The sequence below is a fragment of the Hyalella azteca genome, unplaced genomic scaffold, assembly GCF_000764305.2.
Source record: "Hyalella azteca isolate HAZT.00-mixed unplaced genomic scaffold, Hazt_2.0.2 contig10447, whole genome shotgun sequence".
Lineage (NCBI taxonomy): Eukaryota > Metazoa > Arthropoda > Malacostraca > Amphipoda > Hyalellidae > Hyalella > Hyalella azteca.
This window is the reverse complement of record NW_025940487.1, coordinates 22,480-38,747: the sequence shown is the minus strand read 5'-3', so window position 1 is coordinate 38,747 and position 16,268 is coordinate 22,480. Positions and strand designations below refer to the sequence as shown.

General features: G+C 41.6%; 2 protein-coding genes across 2 annotated transcripts in view; one reads left to right on the top strand and one right to left on the bottom strand.

Annotated features, from left to right (window-relative positions):
- LOC108676833 (treacle protein) overlaps window positions 1-5,228 on the bottom strand; it is a 136,958-nt gene extending 131,730 nt beyond the window's left edge. The window contains exon 1 of the mRNA XM_047882440.1: window positions 5,048-5,228. Coding sequence (XP_047738396.1) covers window positions 5,048-5,104 — 57 coding nt within the window. The 5' untranslated portion in view covers window positions 5,105-5,228. The remainder of the gene's footprint in view (window positions 1-5,047) is intronic.
- Window positions 5,229-7,040: 1,812 nt separating this feature from the next.
- On the top strand, window positions 7,041-15,222 carry LOC108676832. The gene is made up of 10 exons (XM_018164978.2): window positions 7,041-7,144; window positions 7,662-7,993; window positions 8,774-8,845; window positions 9,165-9,410; window positions 9,667-9,789; window positions 10,320-10,492; window positions 11,321-11,441; window positions 12,497-12,946; window positions 13,241-14,428; window positions 14,871-15,222. The coding sequence occupies exons 2-10, from the start codon at window positions 7,672-7,674 to the stop codon at window positions 15,122-15,124; spliced, it is 2,949 nt and encodes a 982-aa protein (XP_018020467.1). The 5' UTR covers window positions 7,041-7,144; window positions 7,662-7,671; the 3' UTR covers window positions 15,125-15,222.
- Window positions 15,223-16,268: the final 1,046 nt, after the last annotated feature.

Below are 16,268 nucleotides of genomic sequence, written 5' to 3'. Positions count from 1 at the left end.
AATGAATGTCATCTGAAGTTAGAATTCAATGAAAATATTACCCTTTCATAAAATAACATCCGAGCTCAAAACAATATCCAGCTTCTCGGTATTTTACTCGTATGTAATATTAGTATTATTGCACAGCATTATACAAAAATAAATTTTTAATTCAGTTCACACCACCAATAAATTTTGTAATTCTGCTAATAATCACGTAAAACATTGGAAGGATCTACTAGACAACTTGACCGGTCATCAAATGACCCAAAATAAATTCAGATACAAAAATAATATTTTATTTTTAACCCGAATTATCAGCATACGCGTGTAATTAAGTTAGCTGCAATATGACTAAACGAATTAAATTATTTCTTATAAATTGAATCGAACATACGAGGCTTAAGAAACAGGGGGGGGGTCTTCTATATACAAGTGCAGAACTGCCATCTGAGAAGCAAATGGCCGGCAGTTTGATTGGAGGTAGCCGTTCAATCTGTCAAGTGCCTACCCATTGAATAGATGAACAGTCAGTTCCTACCCACTAATGACAACTACATTAAGACTCCTCCAAATACCTAACCTGCACCAGGAACATAGTCTAACAGCCGGCCTAGCCTACATTTATTGTAGTTTTACTACAAGCGCAGGGTGTGGGATGGTTCGCTGCATCGTACGTATCTACGAGGCAGGACGATTTAGGATACCGCCATAGTAATTGATTAATTAATCTCGCTATTTGAACCGGACAACGTGTATACAATTTCTTTTAGCGTTTTCGTGATCGTTTTTACTGCTCAATCATTAGAATATTTTACTGGAGTCTGGAAAGGCTCAAATGTTTAATTAGGTAATATTTTCATATGTAATATCGAGAATACGTTCAAAGAAAATCGTCACTTAGTATTATCTCTAAAAAAATTGAAGAGACACTTAATCTTGGCACGTTAAACTTGTGCAGCGGTGCTCCACATCAATAAAATTATGATTTGCTTCACAATTCCCCGCAACATATAACTGCAGCATAGGCCTATATAAATTAGGTACAACGCAAGGTTTCCATCAAACACATATCGCTCTTGTCTCGCCGTTCAAGAAAAACAGCATAGAAAGGGTCAGAACTACGATTTGTAGTGTTCGACTACAATATAATAACTACGAAACTGTTTCGATCTTGCTAAAAATTTGTGGTTCAGTTTTGGTTATAACATAAATTTTTGCAATTGAAGACCGGCGACATAAGTGAGGCGGCGAATTAAGTGCTGTGGCGACTTAAGCCGCATTCAAGTTAGTTAAAAAACTCACCACATCAGTACAACCGGTTGATCCAATAACTTCCTTCGTGGGTAATTTAAAATCCTTTTCCTAACTAAAGAGCCTCTGGCCAGCTAGAATGAAATTCATTATACTTAATATTCATGACAATTGTCAAAAAACACCGAAAGTCGCTAAAATGATGGCGTACTCTGGGGAAGACGATATGCCGGCAAAACATCGCTCGGAACACCTCACGCTCGAACATCTCACTGCGCCGCCTTGGCGCGCCGGAAACTAACAAGTCACAAGTGACGCCTTGCCACGAGCCCGGACTCTACAATAGGGCAAGAACGTCGCTACTTTATCGCGTCATTCTTTTTTCTTATTTATTCTTATAGGAGCACTGGAAACTAGTCCATAAAGCCCCTTGCCTAAACTGGTTTTAATTGGTACCTAACTGTTTAACAGCTCTGAAAGTGAAAATCAGTAAAACGTGGTAAAGGCAACAGTGAAAATTCCTATCGCGCCATTCTTCCTGCTGACGCAGCTGACATGACCGGCCCGGGTGATTTTGCCATATTTATTTTATACCTGCCACTTATTTTGCTACAAAGGTCTGAATTTCTGCCGCAAGGACTGTAGGACTAAAACGAACTGATGGGAGTTTTCTTGGCTATAATGGATGGGCATAAGGCTACAAATTCCATCATCATTTAGTTCTTAACACCAGACTTTCGGTATTTTAGCATAAGATAATCAAATTCAATTATATTACTTGAAGGCTAATTCAGATATTTCTGACTCGTCAGATAATTACTGGAAGAGCACACACGCATTGTACCAATCATGTACAGAGATACCATAAGTAATCAAATTATAATCGCATAATAAAAATTCATCGGTAGTGATTTTGTTTCTTATAAAGACAAGTCAAGAATTTAATTGAGGCGTACATGCAAGCCTCCCAGATGATCAGGAGGCGCACAGCGAGACTCGAAATCCTAACCTCTACTTGCTGCTCTGTCCTCATCACCCGCCTCTACCAGCTACGGTCTAAATAGTCTTGCCAATGCTCTAGTTCAGTAGTTACATTATTCATATTTAATATTCTATCAACTCACAGCCCTCCTTCACAATTGAGAGATCTCTATGCCATTATTCGCAATCGGCCTGCCCTGTTTTAGCATCTCTCTCCCTCACACAGCCAGCAAGCCGCTCATGGCCGCGACTACGGCTCTCTAATCTGACAGCACCAACACTAATTGCATGTCTCTAGCGAGCTTAATTCGCCGCTATGTACCGTATTTATTATACAAAACTCGGAGTCTCCGTTAGCTAAACATTGTAACGTGTGCTCCTGTGTGAATAAATAAATAAATCAAATCAAATCAAAAAATTTTGCAAGCACAAAGTCGTTCCGGCATTAGGACACATGAAATCAAACTGATATTCAACTTGAAAATACTGTAAACGTCAGAAAAAAATTAAACATCAGTGTGCCATTGATTTCGAATGAATACTGAAATACTATAACCATTTCATTCGCACAAAGCTGTACAAAAAATTTATCGAGCGAGATAAAACTTCAATTACCTTTTGAGTTACCGTTTAGCACGATTGCTACCTGTTGCCAATGTGTGAGCGTTGCAATTTATTCCTCGAGTAATTTTTCTTGGCAGCCAACTTAGTCGAATAATTTTCCCAGGCAATGTTAATTCGTATGGATATAATAATATCTTAATTCCACTCGCAAAACATCATTCGTGGAACAATGTGTCCGTGCGAATGTCGTGTCTCTCAAATTGAATTACGTTTACTTGAGAAAGCAAGCAGAATCTACATCCATTCTGTTCTTACATTTTTTCAAGCACAAACCCGCACAATACTTACAATTCTTCAGCTTTGTACGATTTCCAGCTTTTATTTCAATTTGGACCGACAACCCTCAGTATATATCGTACACATAATACATGCAGCTTAACCCGGTGCTGCTTTGAGTATCCCGTACCTGTAGTCACTTCGCTGCTACCGTCGTGAGTCTTACGTTATTAAACTAACGCGAAGCCCGCTCATACTCTCATTTGACTTCTCTTGTGTTATACGATAGAAACTTCTTGGTGCAAAAAATAAGTTTTAATCAATTATTCATTTACTTAGTAGTAAATTCCTTAATCGATTTTTTAATTTTCATCAAGTAAATTCCTTAATCGATTTTCATTGGGTGAAGCCTCATGATTCCGCCGCTAGAAATGACTAATATATTAAATAGGCTTTGGCATGCCGTCATTATGCCCACGCTGTTGGTATTTGACACGAATATGGTAGCTTCTTAACTGCTCCATACTTTAATCAACATAATAACAAACAGACAAATTTAGCAAATACACAATATATTCTTTTTTTTTTATTTTGCCACCCGCTTGAGAAGTTGTTCGCCCAAGTTTCTTGAAACTGTCGTACTGTCGTTTATAATCCCTAAAGAGATCAAAATCGTCACTGGAGCAAGGACCGAAATAATTTTTTCGTATTGCGTGCTAACTGTTACTTTGTATCTGGCAACTCCACATGAGCAGTCAACTATGCTGCCTGCTATTTTCATCAGACATCACAAAGCCTGCGAGATGAAGTTCTGGATGAGTTTGTCATGCAATACCGCGCAAAATATGCATGCTAGACCGCTGCTCATTTCTGCTCACTCCGCTCAGTTGGTTTGTGTTTAAATGTTAATTAACACATCACCAGAGCTACGTTGATATTATTCTAAAAATTCTATATTCTGTAAATTCTACACAAAATTAAATTTTTCAGTCAGCTACTGGCGCTTATAAGATTGATCACTCCTAGCCCCCTGAAGGCTCAGGGTCAAATCACTGTTTCTGTAAGATTTAGAGACACTCCTACGGTTATATTTATCTTTATTAATGAGCAACATAATGCCTTGAGATGGAATGGCCGCTTATTTCCTACGCCTCAACTACCAGCACCAGGGCAGGATTGGCAATTCTTACCTAACATTCGACAGCGAAATTTCGCACGCAAAAAAAGAATAAACTAATAATTCATTATTTATTGAAAGACCAACTCTTCAATATACCAAAGAGTGCCAGCCAACTTAGGCACTGCAAGGCTTGCGCTCGTGGACCATGATAACTTCAAATCGTTCATTGTAAAATCATAATTGCTGATCTAGAATGTAATTATCCGCAATCAAACGGTACCAACTTTGTGACGCGAAAAGATCATGAAATTTCAATGAAGAGATTAATTTCAATTGCAGCGCTGAATGAAATGAAATATCTTGTTTATTTATTTTATTATTTTATATTCAGTATTATTATTTTTTATTTGTCCGTAAGCGGCTATGCATGCGAAGGTCCTGTAATGCGTTAATTAAGCCAACAAATATTAGATGCCATTTATGATACAAATTCTAAATACTGTTCCGTGTCCGTTCGGCACTGATTTAAAACATAGAAAATTATCATCTGTGCAAATATGATATTCATGTTGCTAACAGCGCCACGGTGTTAATGAACTCAATTCCTCAATTCGCTCATTGCATTATGTCCCTTCTAGATGCGCGTTCTCAGGCACAGCACAACAATTACTGCACTAATAAAGCGAGCAGCAGTGATTATGTAAACTTTTGCTCATGAACATTCATTGACTTTTTTCTGAGAAAAATAGCGTCGTCTTCCATCGTGCCGTCGAGACTTGACATAGTAACCATAACCTTGACCCTGAACTTGACATGATCTTTGCCAAGTGACGTTCGAATAAGTTGATGAAAAACTTCTAAAGTTTTACTAACCTTATCCATATTCATGGACGGACAAGTGCGGCAAAGATTCCAAAACTGGTTCATCATTTTGACGGTGAGTGGACGTAATCTGAAATAAAATTAATAATGAAATATGTCAGTAAAATGAAGAGAGCTAAAGAGTCCAGGAAGCTAAAGGCATATCAGCCGCTGCACACGACACACTCACTCGACGAAGACTCGCCAGACACTGGCGTGCCCCCAGTGCAGGAGGTGAGGGAGGCAGCGTGTGCGGGGTGCAGTGCGCAACAGCAGCGCGAAGTGCATGGCTGTACTGCCACACTCCGCTACTGCATCCACAATTGGTTTCCTGATGGTAACCTTTCGTGTGTATGTGTGTGATGACGTTCAAATAAACTCTGCTCTGCTTGATATTTCCGGAAAAAATATGCAATTTGATTAGCAAAAATAGTTTTTTTCAGATTTGTTGTTAGAATCACGATTAGTGCCTAGCAATGATATTCCCCATGAATACATAATTTAAAATATCATATATAATAAAGTTCCAAATTGCTTTGTTTCACGTGTTTAAAAAATTTCCTTTGTCGTTTTGCCTTTGTATTCGAATCATCCCTTTCCGTCTCGTTATTGGAATTGTTCACCTTAAATTTAGTATATGCACATATTAGATATTCGAATGTTAGGAGCGACTACCGTAGACTTATTGTTTCAGCTTTTCGGGCATCAGTGGACTGGTGCAGCATCAGTGGACTGGCACAGCATCGGTGGTCTGGCGCAGCATCAGTGATCTGGCGCAGCATCAGTGGACTGGCACAGCATCGGTGGTCTGGCGCAGCATCAGTGGACTGGCGCAGCATCAGTGGTCTGGCGAAGCACCAGTGGACTGGCGCAGCATCAGTGGACTGGCGCAGCATCAGTGGTCTGGCGCAGCATCAGTGGTAGCATCAGTGGACTGGCGCAGCATTAGTGGTCTGACGCAGCATCAGTGGACTGGCGCAGCATCAGCGGACTGACGCAGTGCAGCTTAGCAGCCCCGCTGTAGCGAAACTCGCGCCTCTCAAGTCTGCTCTCTACAAATCTCATTTTTTAAGGTTTGCTCTTTGCGGTAGTCATTTCTAAGGTTTGCTGTGCACAAAACTTATTCCCAAAGTTCTGCTCTCTACACAAGTTTACGATCGCAGAGCAGCACTTCAACTCCATTGAAGAAGTCATGACTGCTGTGCGACATATTTTCACAAATTTATAAACATTAATAAATTTTGTTGAATTCGTAAGAATTACACATGTATTTCAACTGTGACACTTTTTGATAAAGTCCAACAAGACCCCAGGTTGAAAAGTTTTCGCTTATCCAAACAATGGGAGAATAAAGCAAACGAAGATCAACAAATGCAGTGACCTTCTCATGTTCATCTACCAAGACCTTACCCCTGCCAGCACCCTGCCAGCCCCCTGCCAGCCCCCTGCCAGCCCCCTGCCAGCCCTCTGCCAGCCCCATGCCTCTGTTTAAGTTACACGCTATAACAAACATCTCAAGATTTGATGTCTGCCTCGTCTTGGTGTAGGTCCCCTGTTGGCCGGACGTCACTTTGTTTCTACATACAAATGTTTATTCCTTCTCCCCGCCCTTTACCTTATTGTTTATGTCAAAAAGTCAAAAAAGTTATAATTAATTTGAGAGTTAAATGAAATTCGAAAAATTCAATGATTTATTACTAGAATGCTCAAGGAAATTTCTACAAGTTGTGTTATTGGCGATGAATAAATCAAGGTCATAGCCCAATCCCGAAGAATTTATACATTTAATGGAGCACGTTTCACGAAACAGAACCAGTTAACTAATTTCTTTCTGTTTGGAAGGCAGGAATTTATCCAAAGAAGTAACCATAATTTAGTTAAAAATATACCGATATTCAAAGGAACATGAAAGTTTACCCTGAGATTTACAGAAACTTATCCGTTTTCTATGGTGCTGTTGTAAACAGGGCCTGGTCGAAGATGCGTTCAGTAGCTTTAGCGCATTCGCAGTAGTAGTTACTCGCTGGTTTTGCCATGCTATACAAAACTCGAGCTGAAAAGCATCCACTACATAGACTTTACTTCCCATTGATCTTTGCGGCACATTCTGTGAGTAATTATCGACTTCGATGAGAATTGTATTTGTGTAATAATAAGTTGACATCTTCTAAAAGAATATGGAGTGCAATGCTATAGGTGGAGCGCGAAGAAACGATGCTGTGTCGTCCGTGTGATCTTGAGTTCGTTAGTTGCCATGGTGTGTTCTTAACACGCGAGACGTTGCACTCTCATCAGCATTTACTCCCAGCTGACTAATCTCTCTGAATGTTCTAAATATCCTCACAATCAATAGAAATATAAACTTTTTTAGCTTCTCTATTATAAGAATGTCATGCCATTACATAATAAATTACTCTCTAAGTGCCATCAGCTTGAGTCGCTACTAGGAGACAGAAGTTTCTTATTAAAATTCATGCTCCGTTATTCTATTTCTTACAATTCAAACCAAAGTGACGTGGCAAAGTTTCACTTTTCACTGTGTTGTGTGAAATAGTACGTTTCATGTTTTCCTATATGAATAGTATTACATGCCGCCGATATAAATAACAATTAATGAATTGACCAGGTTGCCTCCCATGAACATTGGCGCGACGAAGCATTACTCGCTGCTGCTGCAAGACGATGGTGACTCGGCGCTCTACGAAGGTGTAGCGCACGACGACGTGACGGAGCAGGAGACTGTCATGAGCGGCGACTTTCATACCATCATTGAGGAGGACGAAGCGGATGACAATGACGAAGATACATTGAACAACGCACGTCATATGAACTCAGACAATATGTCGCTTAGTTCTCCCGGTGGGCGACTAGATATCGCTGGCGAGAGCGACGATGATGAGGAATACATTTTCGATGGTTCGAGAAATGTTGTGGCTCAGGATAAACCCAAACTCGGTGGTGAGTTCAACAATTATAATATTATGTCTTTGACTTAGGATAAAGACAAACTCAGTTGTGATTTCAACATTGATATTATTAAGGTTTAGTCCCGGGTTCAGCCCAAACTCAGTGATGAGTTTAATATTGATATTATCAAGATTTTTCATTTATAGTTATTATCAGTAAAACTCCACGGTATCTACATCTGATATTTCAGTACCTTTTCCTTGTTTTATTTTGCTCATAGAACTGATTTCTGCATTACGAGAATATAGTCAGAGTCTTTAAATTAAAACACTTTAAATTAGTAATAACTTATGCATGACTACCCAATACTATTCCTAACTTCTGCACAATTTTGAGGACAAGACCGAATCTATGTCAGTTATTTCCACCGATTTGTGTTGTACGATTTAAAAAATGGTATTACAGTTGTAAAATATTTCTTCATTTGTGGAAGTTAATTGTTTTGTATGGGAGGTTGAGGCCTGCGCTCGTGGCATGCATACCATCGATGAATTTATTACCTTGATGGCGTGCTTACGATCGAAGAATTTTCTCTGTATTTTCCTGTACTATCCCTAGCTCAACTGCAGTGTCAAAATTCAAAATTCTGGATTCGATTTGACGGTAATCGGTTTAACAATATTCGATGAAACGGGGTTCGAGAATACGAGACTTGTAACGGGAGGATCATATTGCAGGGATTTTTTATCCCGGACAACGCCAGGCTAACCAGCTCATTCAATTATGTGAACATTCACTTCCATCGCACAGTTTAAACATTACACTTTTCAGGGCACTCCAAGAACGACTACCAGCTCCTGACAAACGGCGACAGCGACTCGGGGTCTGCAACGAGCTTAAAAGGTTTTATAGTACAGTTACTGCCATTTATACTGTAGATAAATATCAAAGGATTATTGAGCCGTATACTGCGGCACTGCCATTGAGGATCAATCCATCAATTAGCTAAAATGGAAGCAAGCGATAGTAGTTCGTGCAGTTTAACTCTTTCCTGGAGAAAATAATTTTTCAACTAAAATAAAAGGCCTTAAATTCTCGTACATTTGTTTCAACGCTAGACTTAATGTCTCGAAATGATGAACACCTGAATGAACCACGTTGTAGATTCATTCCTGTATTTCCGTTTAGTTGCACGTAGTATAATTGCCTATTGCTCATTCAGGAGGGACAGGAGCGTTCGACCAGGCGCGCCTGTCTGCCGTGTGGACGCCTACGCCCATGTCACCGGCACGACGCGCGTGTGTGCTGGCCACGGTGATGCTGGGGGTGCTGGTCACGGTCGTGTTCGTGTGGATTATGCCGTGCGGCGTGGACGACTTGTGTGGCGTTCCCCACAACAATGGACCACACGACGGCCAGCTCTCCGCTGACTACGACGATGCTTGGATGCAGGTGCTGGACGGCATCGGTGAGTGTGAGCAGTAGTGGGGACTTTGATGGTTCTTAATTTGTCGTACATATACCAACACATGGTATGTAATATGACTGGAACTGCTAGGCTCCTACAGGAAGAAAAATTGAAGTCCGAAGATGAGATACGAACGGTGTTTTTCTTTGCAGTACGACAAACAAAATAACAAATGAACAAACCAATATTATTTCTTAATAAAAAGGAAGTGGCTTGCAGCCGCACTTATCGTGCCGGAATGTTGATCGTCGTGCAGGTGTGAACGAGACGCTGTCCATCGTGGACGAGCGGACAGGGCGGGGTGCGCTGCTCGTCAGTTACTACGAGCCCGTCAACGCGTCGTCCGCCGACGCGTTGTGGCGCTGCCTCGCTGCCGCAGGTTAAATTCTCAATATGTTTCTCTTGTGAAACAGAATTTTTGCTAGCCCTGCTTATATTTTAGTCTTGGTTTTCATCGAAATATTGTCAAGCCTAGAATATCGTGCTTCGCCTGGCCATAGGATTTTGCGTCATCTAGCCCATTTATTTTGCTATTTAGGTTTCAATCTTTCTATGAACATTTGGTTACTCTGTCGATTTTGCTTCTATTTTCGGCGTTTATTATTGTGGTCTACGTAACGTAGGTTGGTTTTGAAATCATTTTTAGATTTGGAATGACTTTTTGTTAGTATACTCAAAGTTTTGGTGAAACAGGATTCTAAAATTCACGTGATAATCAGTTTCGGTCCACGCCGGAGTATTTTGTTGGTATACTATGAAAAAAATACTTCAACTTATTACTAACAGACTTCACGGGTAAGATTAAGGACTTGAACTCGTTGTTCACCGAGTTCAATAATATAATACAAAACATTAACAATAATACAATACAAAACATAAACAATAATACAATACAAAACATAAACACAGACTGCAGAAGACTTCCTGAGGTGGACGAGGGTAGCAGGAGGGGCTCAGGTCTTCGCGCGATGCCCTCAGGAGGCGCCATTCGCTGCGGCCTCGCGCTGCTCTCTGACGCGTCCGGGGCGCGCGTCTGGCAGACGCCGCTCAGCGAGTGTCCTACCCGCACGCTCTGCCACCTGGTGGGTAGCCGCTACTATAACATAGTAATCTTGGTACTTGTTTGGGACGTAGCAGTCCCAGGCCACGATGGATCGCCGCCTCTGATTATACGTTCATCCGCCCTCATTTGGGCCACCTGGTGCACAATGCTGTTGCTTGCTTCTCGCCGCTGGTAGTGTTCCCACAACCCTAACAAAATTTAGAGTCGTCCCAGCTTCTGGTAACCCAAATCAGAAGCTGCCGCGTCTGTAAATTTTCACTGAGAATATTGAAGCAATATTGTCTATGTCTTAACATAACATAACATAACATAATGATGTCGGCGCTGAAATGTAGGCCTGATGTGGCCTGTCGCCGATTCTTTTCCTTTTCGTGCCTTGTTCATAGATCTAAACTCGTATCATTTGATCGGATCTTTTCATGACTGGCGATAGTTTGTAATAGCTTCAAACTCTAGACTCGGGCGTACGACGGCAACAAACAACTGCTTCATCGTTTCTGCATCTAGGAACTCGTATGAGCGTCTGATTATTAAACTGACATTATTCTAACATGTTCATTATGTTAACTCAAAAAGAGGGAGCAGTTAATAGGGCATATTGCTTGTTTTAAATGAACGGAAAATAAGATGAAAACTGATGAATACTCTTCAAGCAATCAACAAATTTATTTCACCATTAGTTCTTCAAAAATGGCCTCGCTTGAATTGTTCTGCTTGAAAATTTAATTGTTCAGCTTGAAATCACGCTTGGCTATGCTGACTAACTGCCTGATCTGAGATTTGAAAATATTTTTCCTATTGTATCTTTGATCACTTACAACGATTGCGCCTTGAATCGTTGCGTCAGATGAGCCATGAGAGCGAGCGCAGCTACAACTGCCTCGCCATCGGCCGGCGTCGTCTCGTGAGGCTCTTCGATCCTCGCACCGGCCGCGTCGTGTGGGACACCAGCCACCGCGAGGAGTCTGGTGAGACGCTCGTCTGCAGGTACCAGCAACCACCAGGAGTCTGGTGAGACGCTCGTCTGCAGGTACCAGCGACCACCAGGAGTCTGGTGAGACGCTCGTCTGCAGGTACCAGCGACCGCCAGGAGTCTGGTGAGACGCTAGTCTGCAGGTACCAGCAACCGCCATGAGTCTGGTGAGACGCTCGTCTGCAGGTACCAGCGACTGCGAGGAGTCTGGTGAGACGCTCGTCTGCAGGTACCAGCAACCACAAGGAGTCTGGGGAGACACTCGTCTGCAGGTACCAGCGACCGCGAGGAGTCTGGTGAGACGCTCGTCTGCAGGTACCAGCGACCGCCATGAGTCTGGTGAGACGCTAGTCTGCAGGTACCAGCGACCGCCAGGAGTCTGGTGAGACGCTCGTCTGCAGTTTGCACATGCAACTCTACTCTAACAAAATTTAGAATCGCCCCAGCATATGTTAATCCAAATCAGAAGCTGCCGCGTCAGTAATTTTCCACTGAGTATAAATTATGGGCACGACGCAAGCAAAAAGAAAAAAATCGGAACATAAAACTAAAGAACTGAAGGGACTGTCTCTGTATGAATTTATTTGTTCGAATTTAAGCTCTGCTATCTTAATCAGGTAACGTTACACTATAGGTGGTAATTATATAGAGCCTCTTTAAATTTGAAAAGCATTGATCATGAGTTTGATTATTACGTCAAACTTTACATCTTCTCGCAACTTTCTCGAACCGAAAGTAAGTTTGAATTCAGACTTTATTTACAAGTTTACGCTTCAGCGAAAGTTCAAAATGAAATAAATAAATAAAACACTCAAGTTGAAATGAGACGAGGTATCATATTCTTAGACTCGGATGTAGGAATGCAATGTAAGTTTGAAATTCATTAGAGACGATGTTCCAGAAAAATCCAGTATACAGTACCACACACAACATCCTATCATTCAGCAATTCATTGAACAATTACATCAAAATTCGATAAGTTAATGATCAATTTGGTGCATGAAACATGCATAGTGACTCTACGCGCAAAAACATTCTTTTATCCTGCAGGTGAATCGCCGATCATGACGTATCCTGGCCTGCCAGTGCTAATCCCTGATGTCACCGGCGACTCCAAACCAGACCTGCTCTTCCCCGGGGCCTACCAGGCCTCCTTCAAAATGTCCCCTCATGACGACACCGACTTGGGCATGTCATTCATCACTACCAACTCCGCCCACACGACCACAGATCACCGCCTTTCCTCCCTCTCTGCACACTCAGAACTTCTAACTGATCGGGCGATGCTCAAGTACACATCCGAGGAAGACACATCGTCCAGCTTCCCCGAGCCCAGACGAGGGGAGCCTGTCATGATGGTCAACGAGATGATTCTGATCTCGGGCAGCACCGGTGAGGTGGTCGGGCAGCCTTTCAAAGTGAAGCAGTGTCATCTACTTACAGAAATAGCGATCGACGGTGAGAGCATCGACTACTCCTGCATCATGCTCAGTGGCAATAGTGAGTTCGTTAGCTATTTAGTAATTAGAATTAATTTTCACAGTTCATTTTATATGATGAAATAGAATTATTTCTAGGGTTGAAACAATCTTCAACTATTTTCCATTAACTCACAATTCTTTATGTGAATGTTCCATTCTTCTTTATGAGCCTTACTTTTGCCTCAATCCGCCAACGTCTCGCAAATGAATGCAGACATAAATTGTAAACGCATATCAAAACCTAACGTTACTGTCAGAAAAATCCTGTTAGCAACTAACAGGAATAGTTTAAACCACAATTCCTTCTTGACAGAGTTGGCTGGGAAGATTCCCGTCATCTCTTTGATCCACCAAATGGTTGGACCTCGCGCTCCGGAAGGCGGCGCCTCCAGTAACCTCAGTTACCCGTCCATTACGCCGTTCCTGCCGACGCCTGACGGGCTCCCGAACCGTTACTGTCAAGTGGAGGTTACCAACACGGGGCAGTGCCCACTCTGTGATGCCAAAGTCAAACTCATGTCGACGACGGAGGGCGAGAACGTTTGGCAGGCACAGTACGACGGCAGTATTATTTTAGACTGGGAGCCTCTGATCGTTGGAGAACAATGTCGAGGTCTGGTGCTCAAGATCATGGCATGGGACCCATCAAATACCCTTATAAATTCTTTTGTCGGTCCAATAAACAATCAAAGGACGACAAGAAGTTCTTTCGGTGACAATGACGATGAAGAAGAAGATCACGAAGAGATGGAGGAAGACGATGCGGAAGAAGGGTTCTCCGCCGCAGGAGAGCAGCTTGAGCCGTCCCCTTCAGAAGAAAAAGCAGAACTCGTAGTACCAGCAGCAGCTCCACAATATTTGGTTCAATTGAACGACCCAATGAAGAAGAGAAACGCAATGTTCGGCAAGAGGCCGCCGGTGGCAAATTCGATGTTTTTCAACCCTCCCAGTTTTCGTGTGCGACATAATCGAGTAAAACATAACGACGATAAAAATTACCCGAGATTTTACATATCAGAAAACGCAGAAGAAAACCAAGTTGACTTCGGACATCCAGTCATGATGTTGAGAAATGGAAAAAGAAATGTAATGTACGTGAAAAATCTTCACGATGGAGGAGCCAAGTTTATTGCAGAAGCACAAATCGAAAAAACCCTACGACCAGCCGCCGAAGTCAACCCCCAAAAAATAAAAATCTCTCCGAAATTGGCAGCAGTCTATTCCAAGGATCTGGACTCGGGTGAAGCTTCTGACAATAATTACCCGATCCCAGAGCAGCAACATTCCACAGAAGACTTCGAGCTCCCAATCGACGTCTTCGGATTGCCCGTGGACTTGCAGCCTCCGTCGGGGTTTACTCTGCAGCGCCTCACTCTGTACACGATGCTCGTCAAGTTCAACGGCTCGGCGTGGGTGGACGTGCCTCTGAAGAAAGCGCCTCTGTTCCAACTATGCAAGCACAACCTCTGCGTGCCTCATGAGACGCTATCCCGCAAACTGGGTGAGGGTGCAGCGCTTCATCAGCAAAAAATTATAAATTACCTTATTGCTGATATATTTTCATTACATAACGTGAATTAATGTGCATAGTAACTTCCATTATAAGGAATGATTTAAAGATAGACGATTTTTCAAGTTTGGATTAAAATTTTTATATGGATAAAATTCTTCCTAGCGTTATATTTTCCGAAAGCGGAATATTGTTTCCACCCTGTCTCTAATTCTAATTCAAACCTCGTATAAAAAACTTCATGACGTTACTTGAGCTCAGCAATTTATCTAGCTGGAACAATAACTTATGGCTGTTTATGTCGCAATGTTTGAAGATGAGCTACCACGACGACGCGATTACTTTCTCGACACTACGTTAGATAGTTAAAGCATGAAAATCTTTAAATTATCATAATTAAAAGAAGGAATAAATGACTATTTACTTGTTACAGTTGTGACGCCAGTGGGCGACAGTGCAGGCGTTTGGCAGGTCGTGAACGCCATCACGACCATCGCTCACGAGACCTCCCTCTACTCGTCAACCAAGACAGACTCGTCCAAGACGCCTCTAGAGGAGGCCTCGAGTGACGACAGAAATCACAATGATGATTTCACGAGTGCCTCCTCGACAGGAGGCTCTGCCAGTGAGAAGGACTCGTCTTGGACTGTAAAAACATTCGTAAGCAAGATACTAATTTCTCTTTAATTCATCGTCTGGATACTCAGTCGTAAAAACGTTATCTTGGATCATAAGAATAATCGGCAGCGATATACAAATTTGTCCTTAATTGAGCGCCTGTCCAATGATTTCACGAGTGCCTCCTCGACAGGAGGCTCTGCCAATGAGAAGGACTCGTCTTGGACTGTAAAAACATTCGTAAGCAAGATACTAATTTCTCTTTAATTCAGCGCCTGGATAGTCAGTCGTAAAAACGTTATCCTGGATCATAAAAACATTCGGCAGCAAGATATAAATTTCTCCTTAATTGAGTACCTGACCAAAAAAACATTATCTACGACGCATTTCATCAGCGCTTGAAAAGCAGAATATTATGTTGATTTGATTCTCTTCTCTGATCAAGCAGTGATGATTCTCTGATCAAGCAGTGATTCACTGCTTCTTGATTCTCTGATCAAGCAGTGATAAACTAATGGGATGGAGTCGGGAGACGATCAAGTTACGTTCTGATTCTCAATAACAGTGCAATTATCTTTAAGATAAATTAGTGTTTGAAATTGCTCATATTAAAGTTGAATAATTCAGTTGAAATTCAAAATGTTCATTTCACAAGACATTCATTCCAGCTAAAGTATTATTCTTGCCGGAAGATTCTTTGGTGAAGTTCGTAGATATTGGTCGACAGAAGTTAAATATTCTGAATGCGCCGGCAGCACCAAAACTGAGCAGTCATTCCGACTGAGTCATTCTTGAAATTCCTTTTTCTTTCTAAATAATTAGTTGTTTCAGTCCTCAACAAATATAAGATGATGGTTCATTCTTGTGACAATTTGACTAAATATTACGAACAAAACTAAGAATTCCAGGTCCATTGACAGCTGAATGTTGTTCACTTTTCTTCGGCAGATAAGCCCGAGTGGAAATATTGGGCTTGCTTGCAATTTAATATTTATGAATGAAATACTTCACTTCTGCGTGTTCTAATACAGTTATTCAATGAAGACAATCAATGAGTTTTTATTAATGAAATACAAAACTTTGATGCCATCGAAGAGTGGCAGACACGTATGAGGTGGCTCTAGGTCTAGCAGGACTGCATATCATTTTCACCAAATTATCTTAACTAGTTGACCAGAAAATTTTCATATAATCTCAAGTCGATGCATAATCG

What these genes read in the sequence shown, in the direction of transcription:
- LOC108676832 (XM_018164978.2), top strand. Translation starts at nt 7,672, where the DNA reads ATGAACATTGGCGCGACGAAGCATTACTCGCTGCTGCTGCAAGACGAT. An exon ending in GTCTGCAACGAGCTTAAAAG is followed by an intron (nt 8,846 to 9,164) that starts GTTTTATAGTAC and finishes TTGCTCATTCAG; the next exon opens with GAGGGACAGGAGCGTTCGAC. An exon ending in GACGCTATCCCGCAAACTGG is followed by an intron (nt 14,429 to 14,870) that starts GTGAGGGTGCAG and finishes TACTTGTTACAG; the next exon opens with TTGTGACGCCAGTGGGCGAC.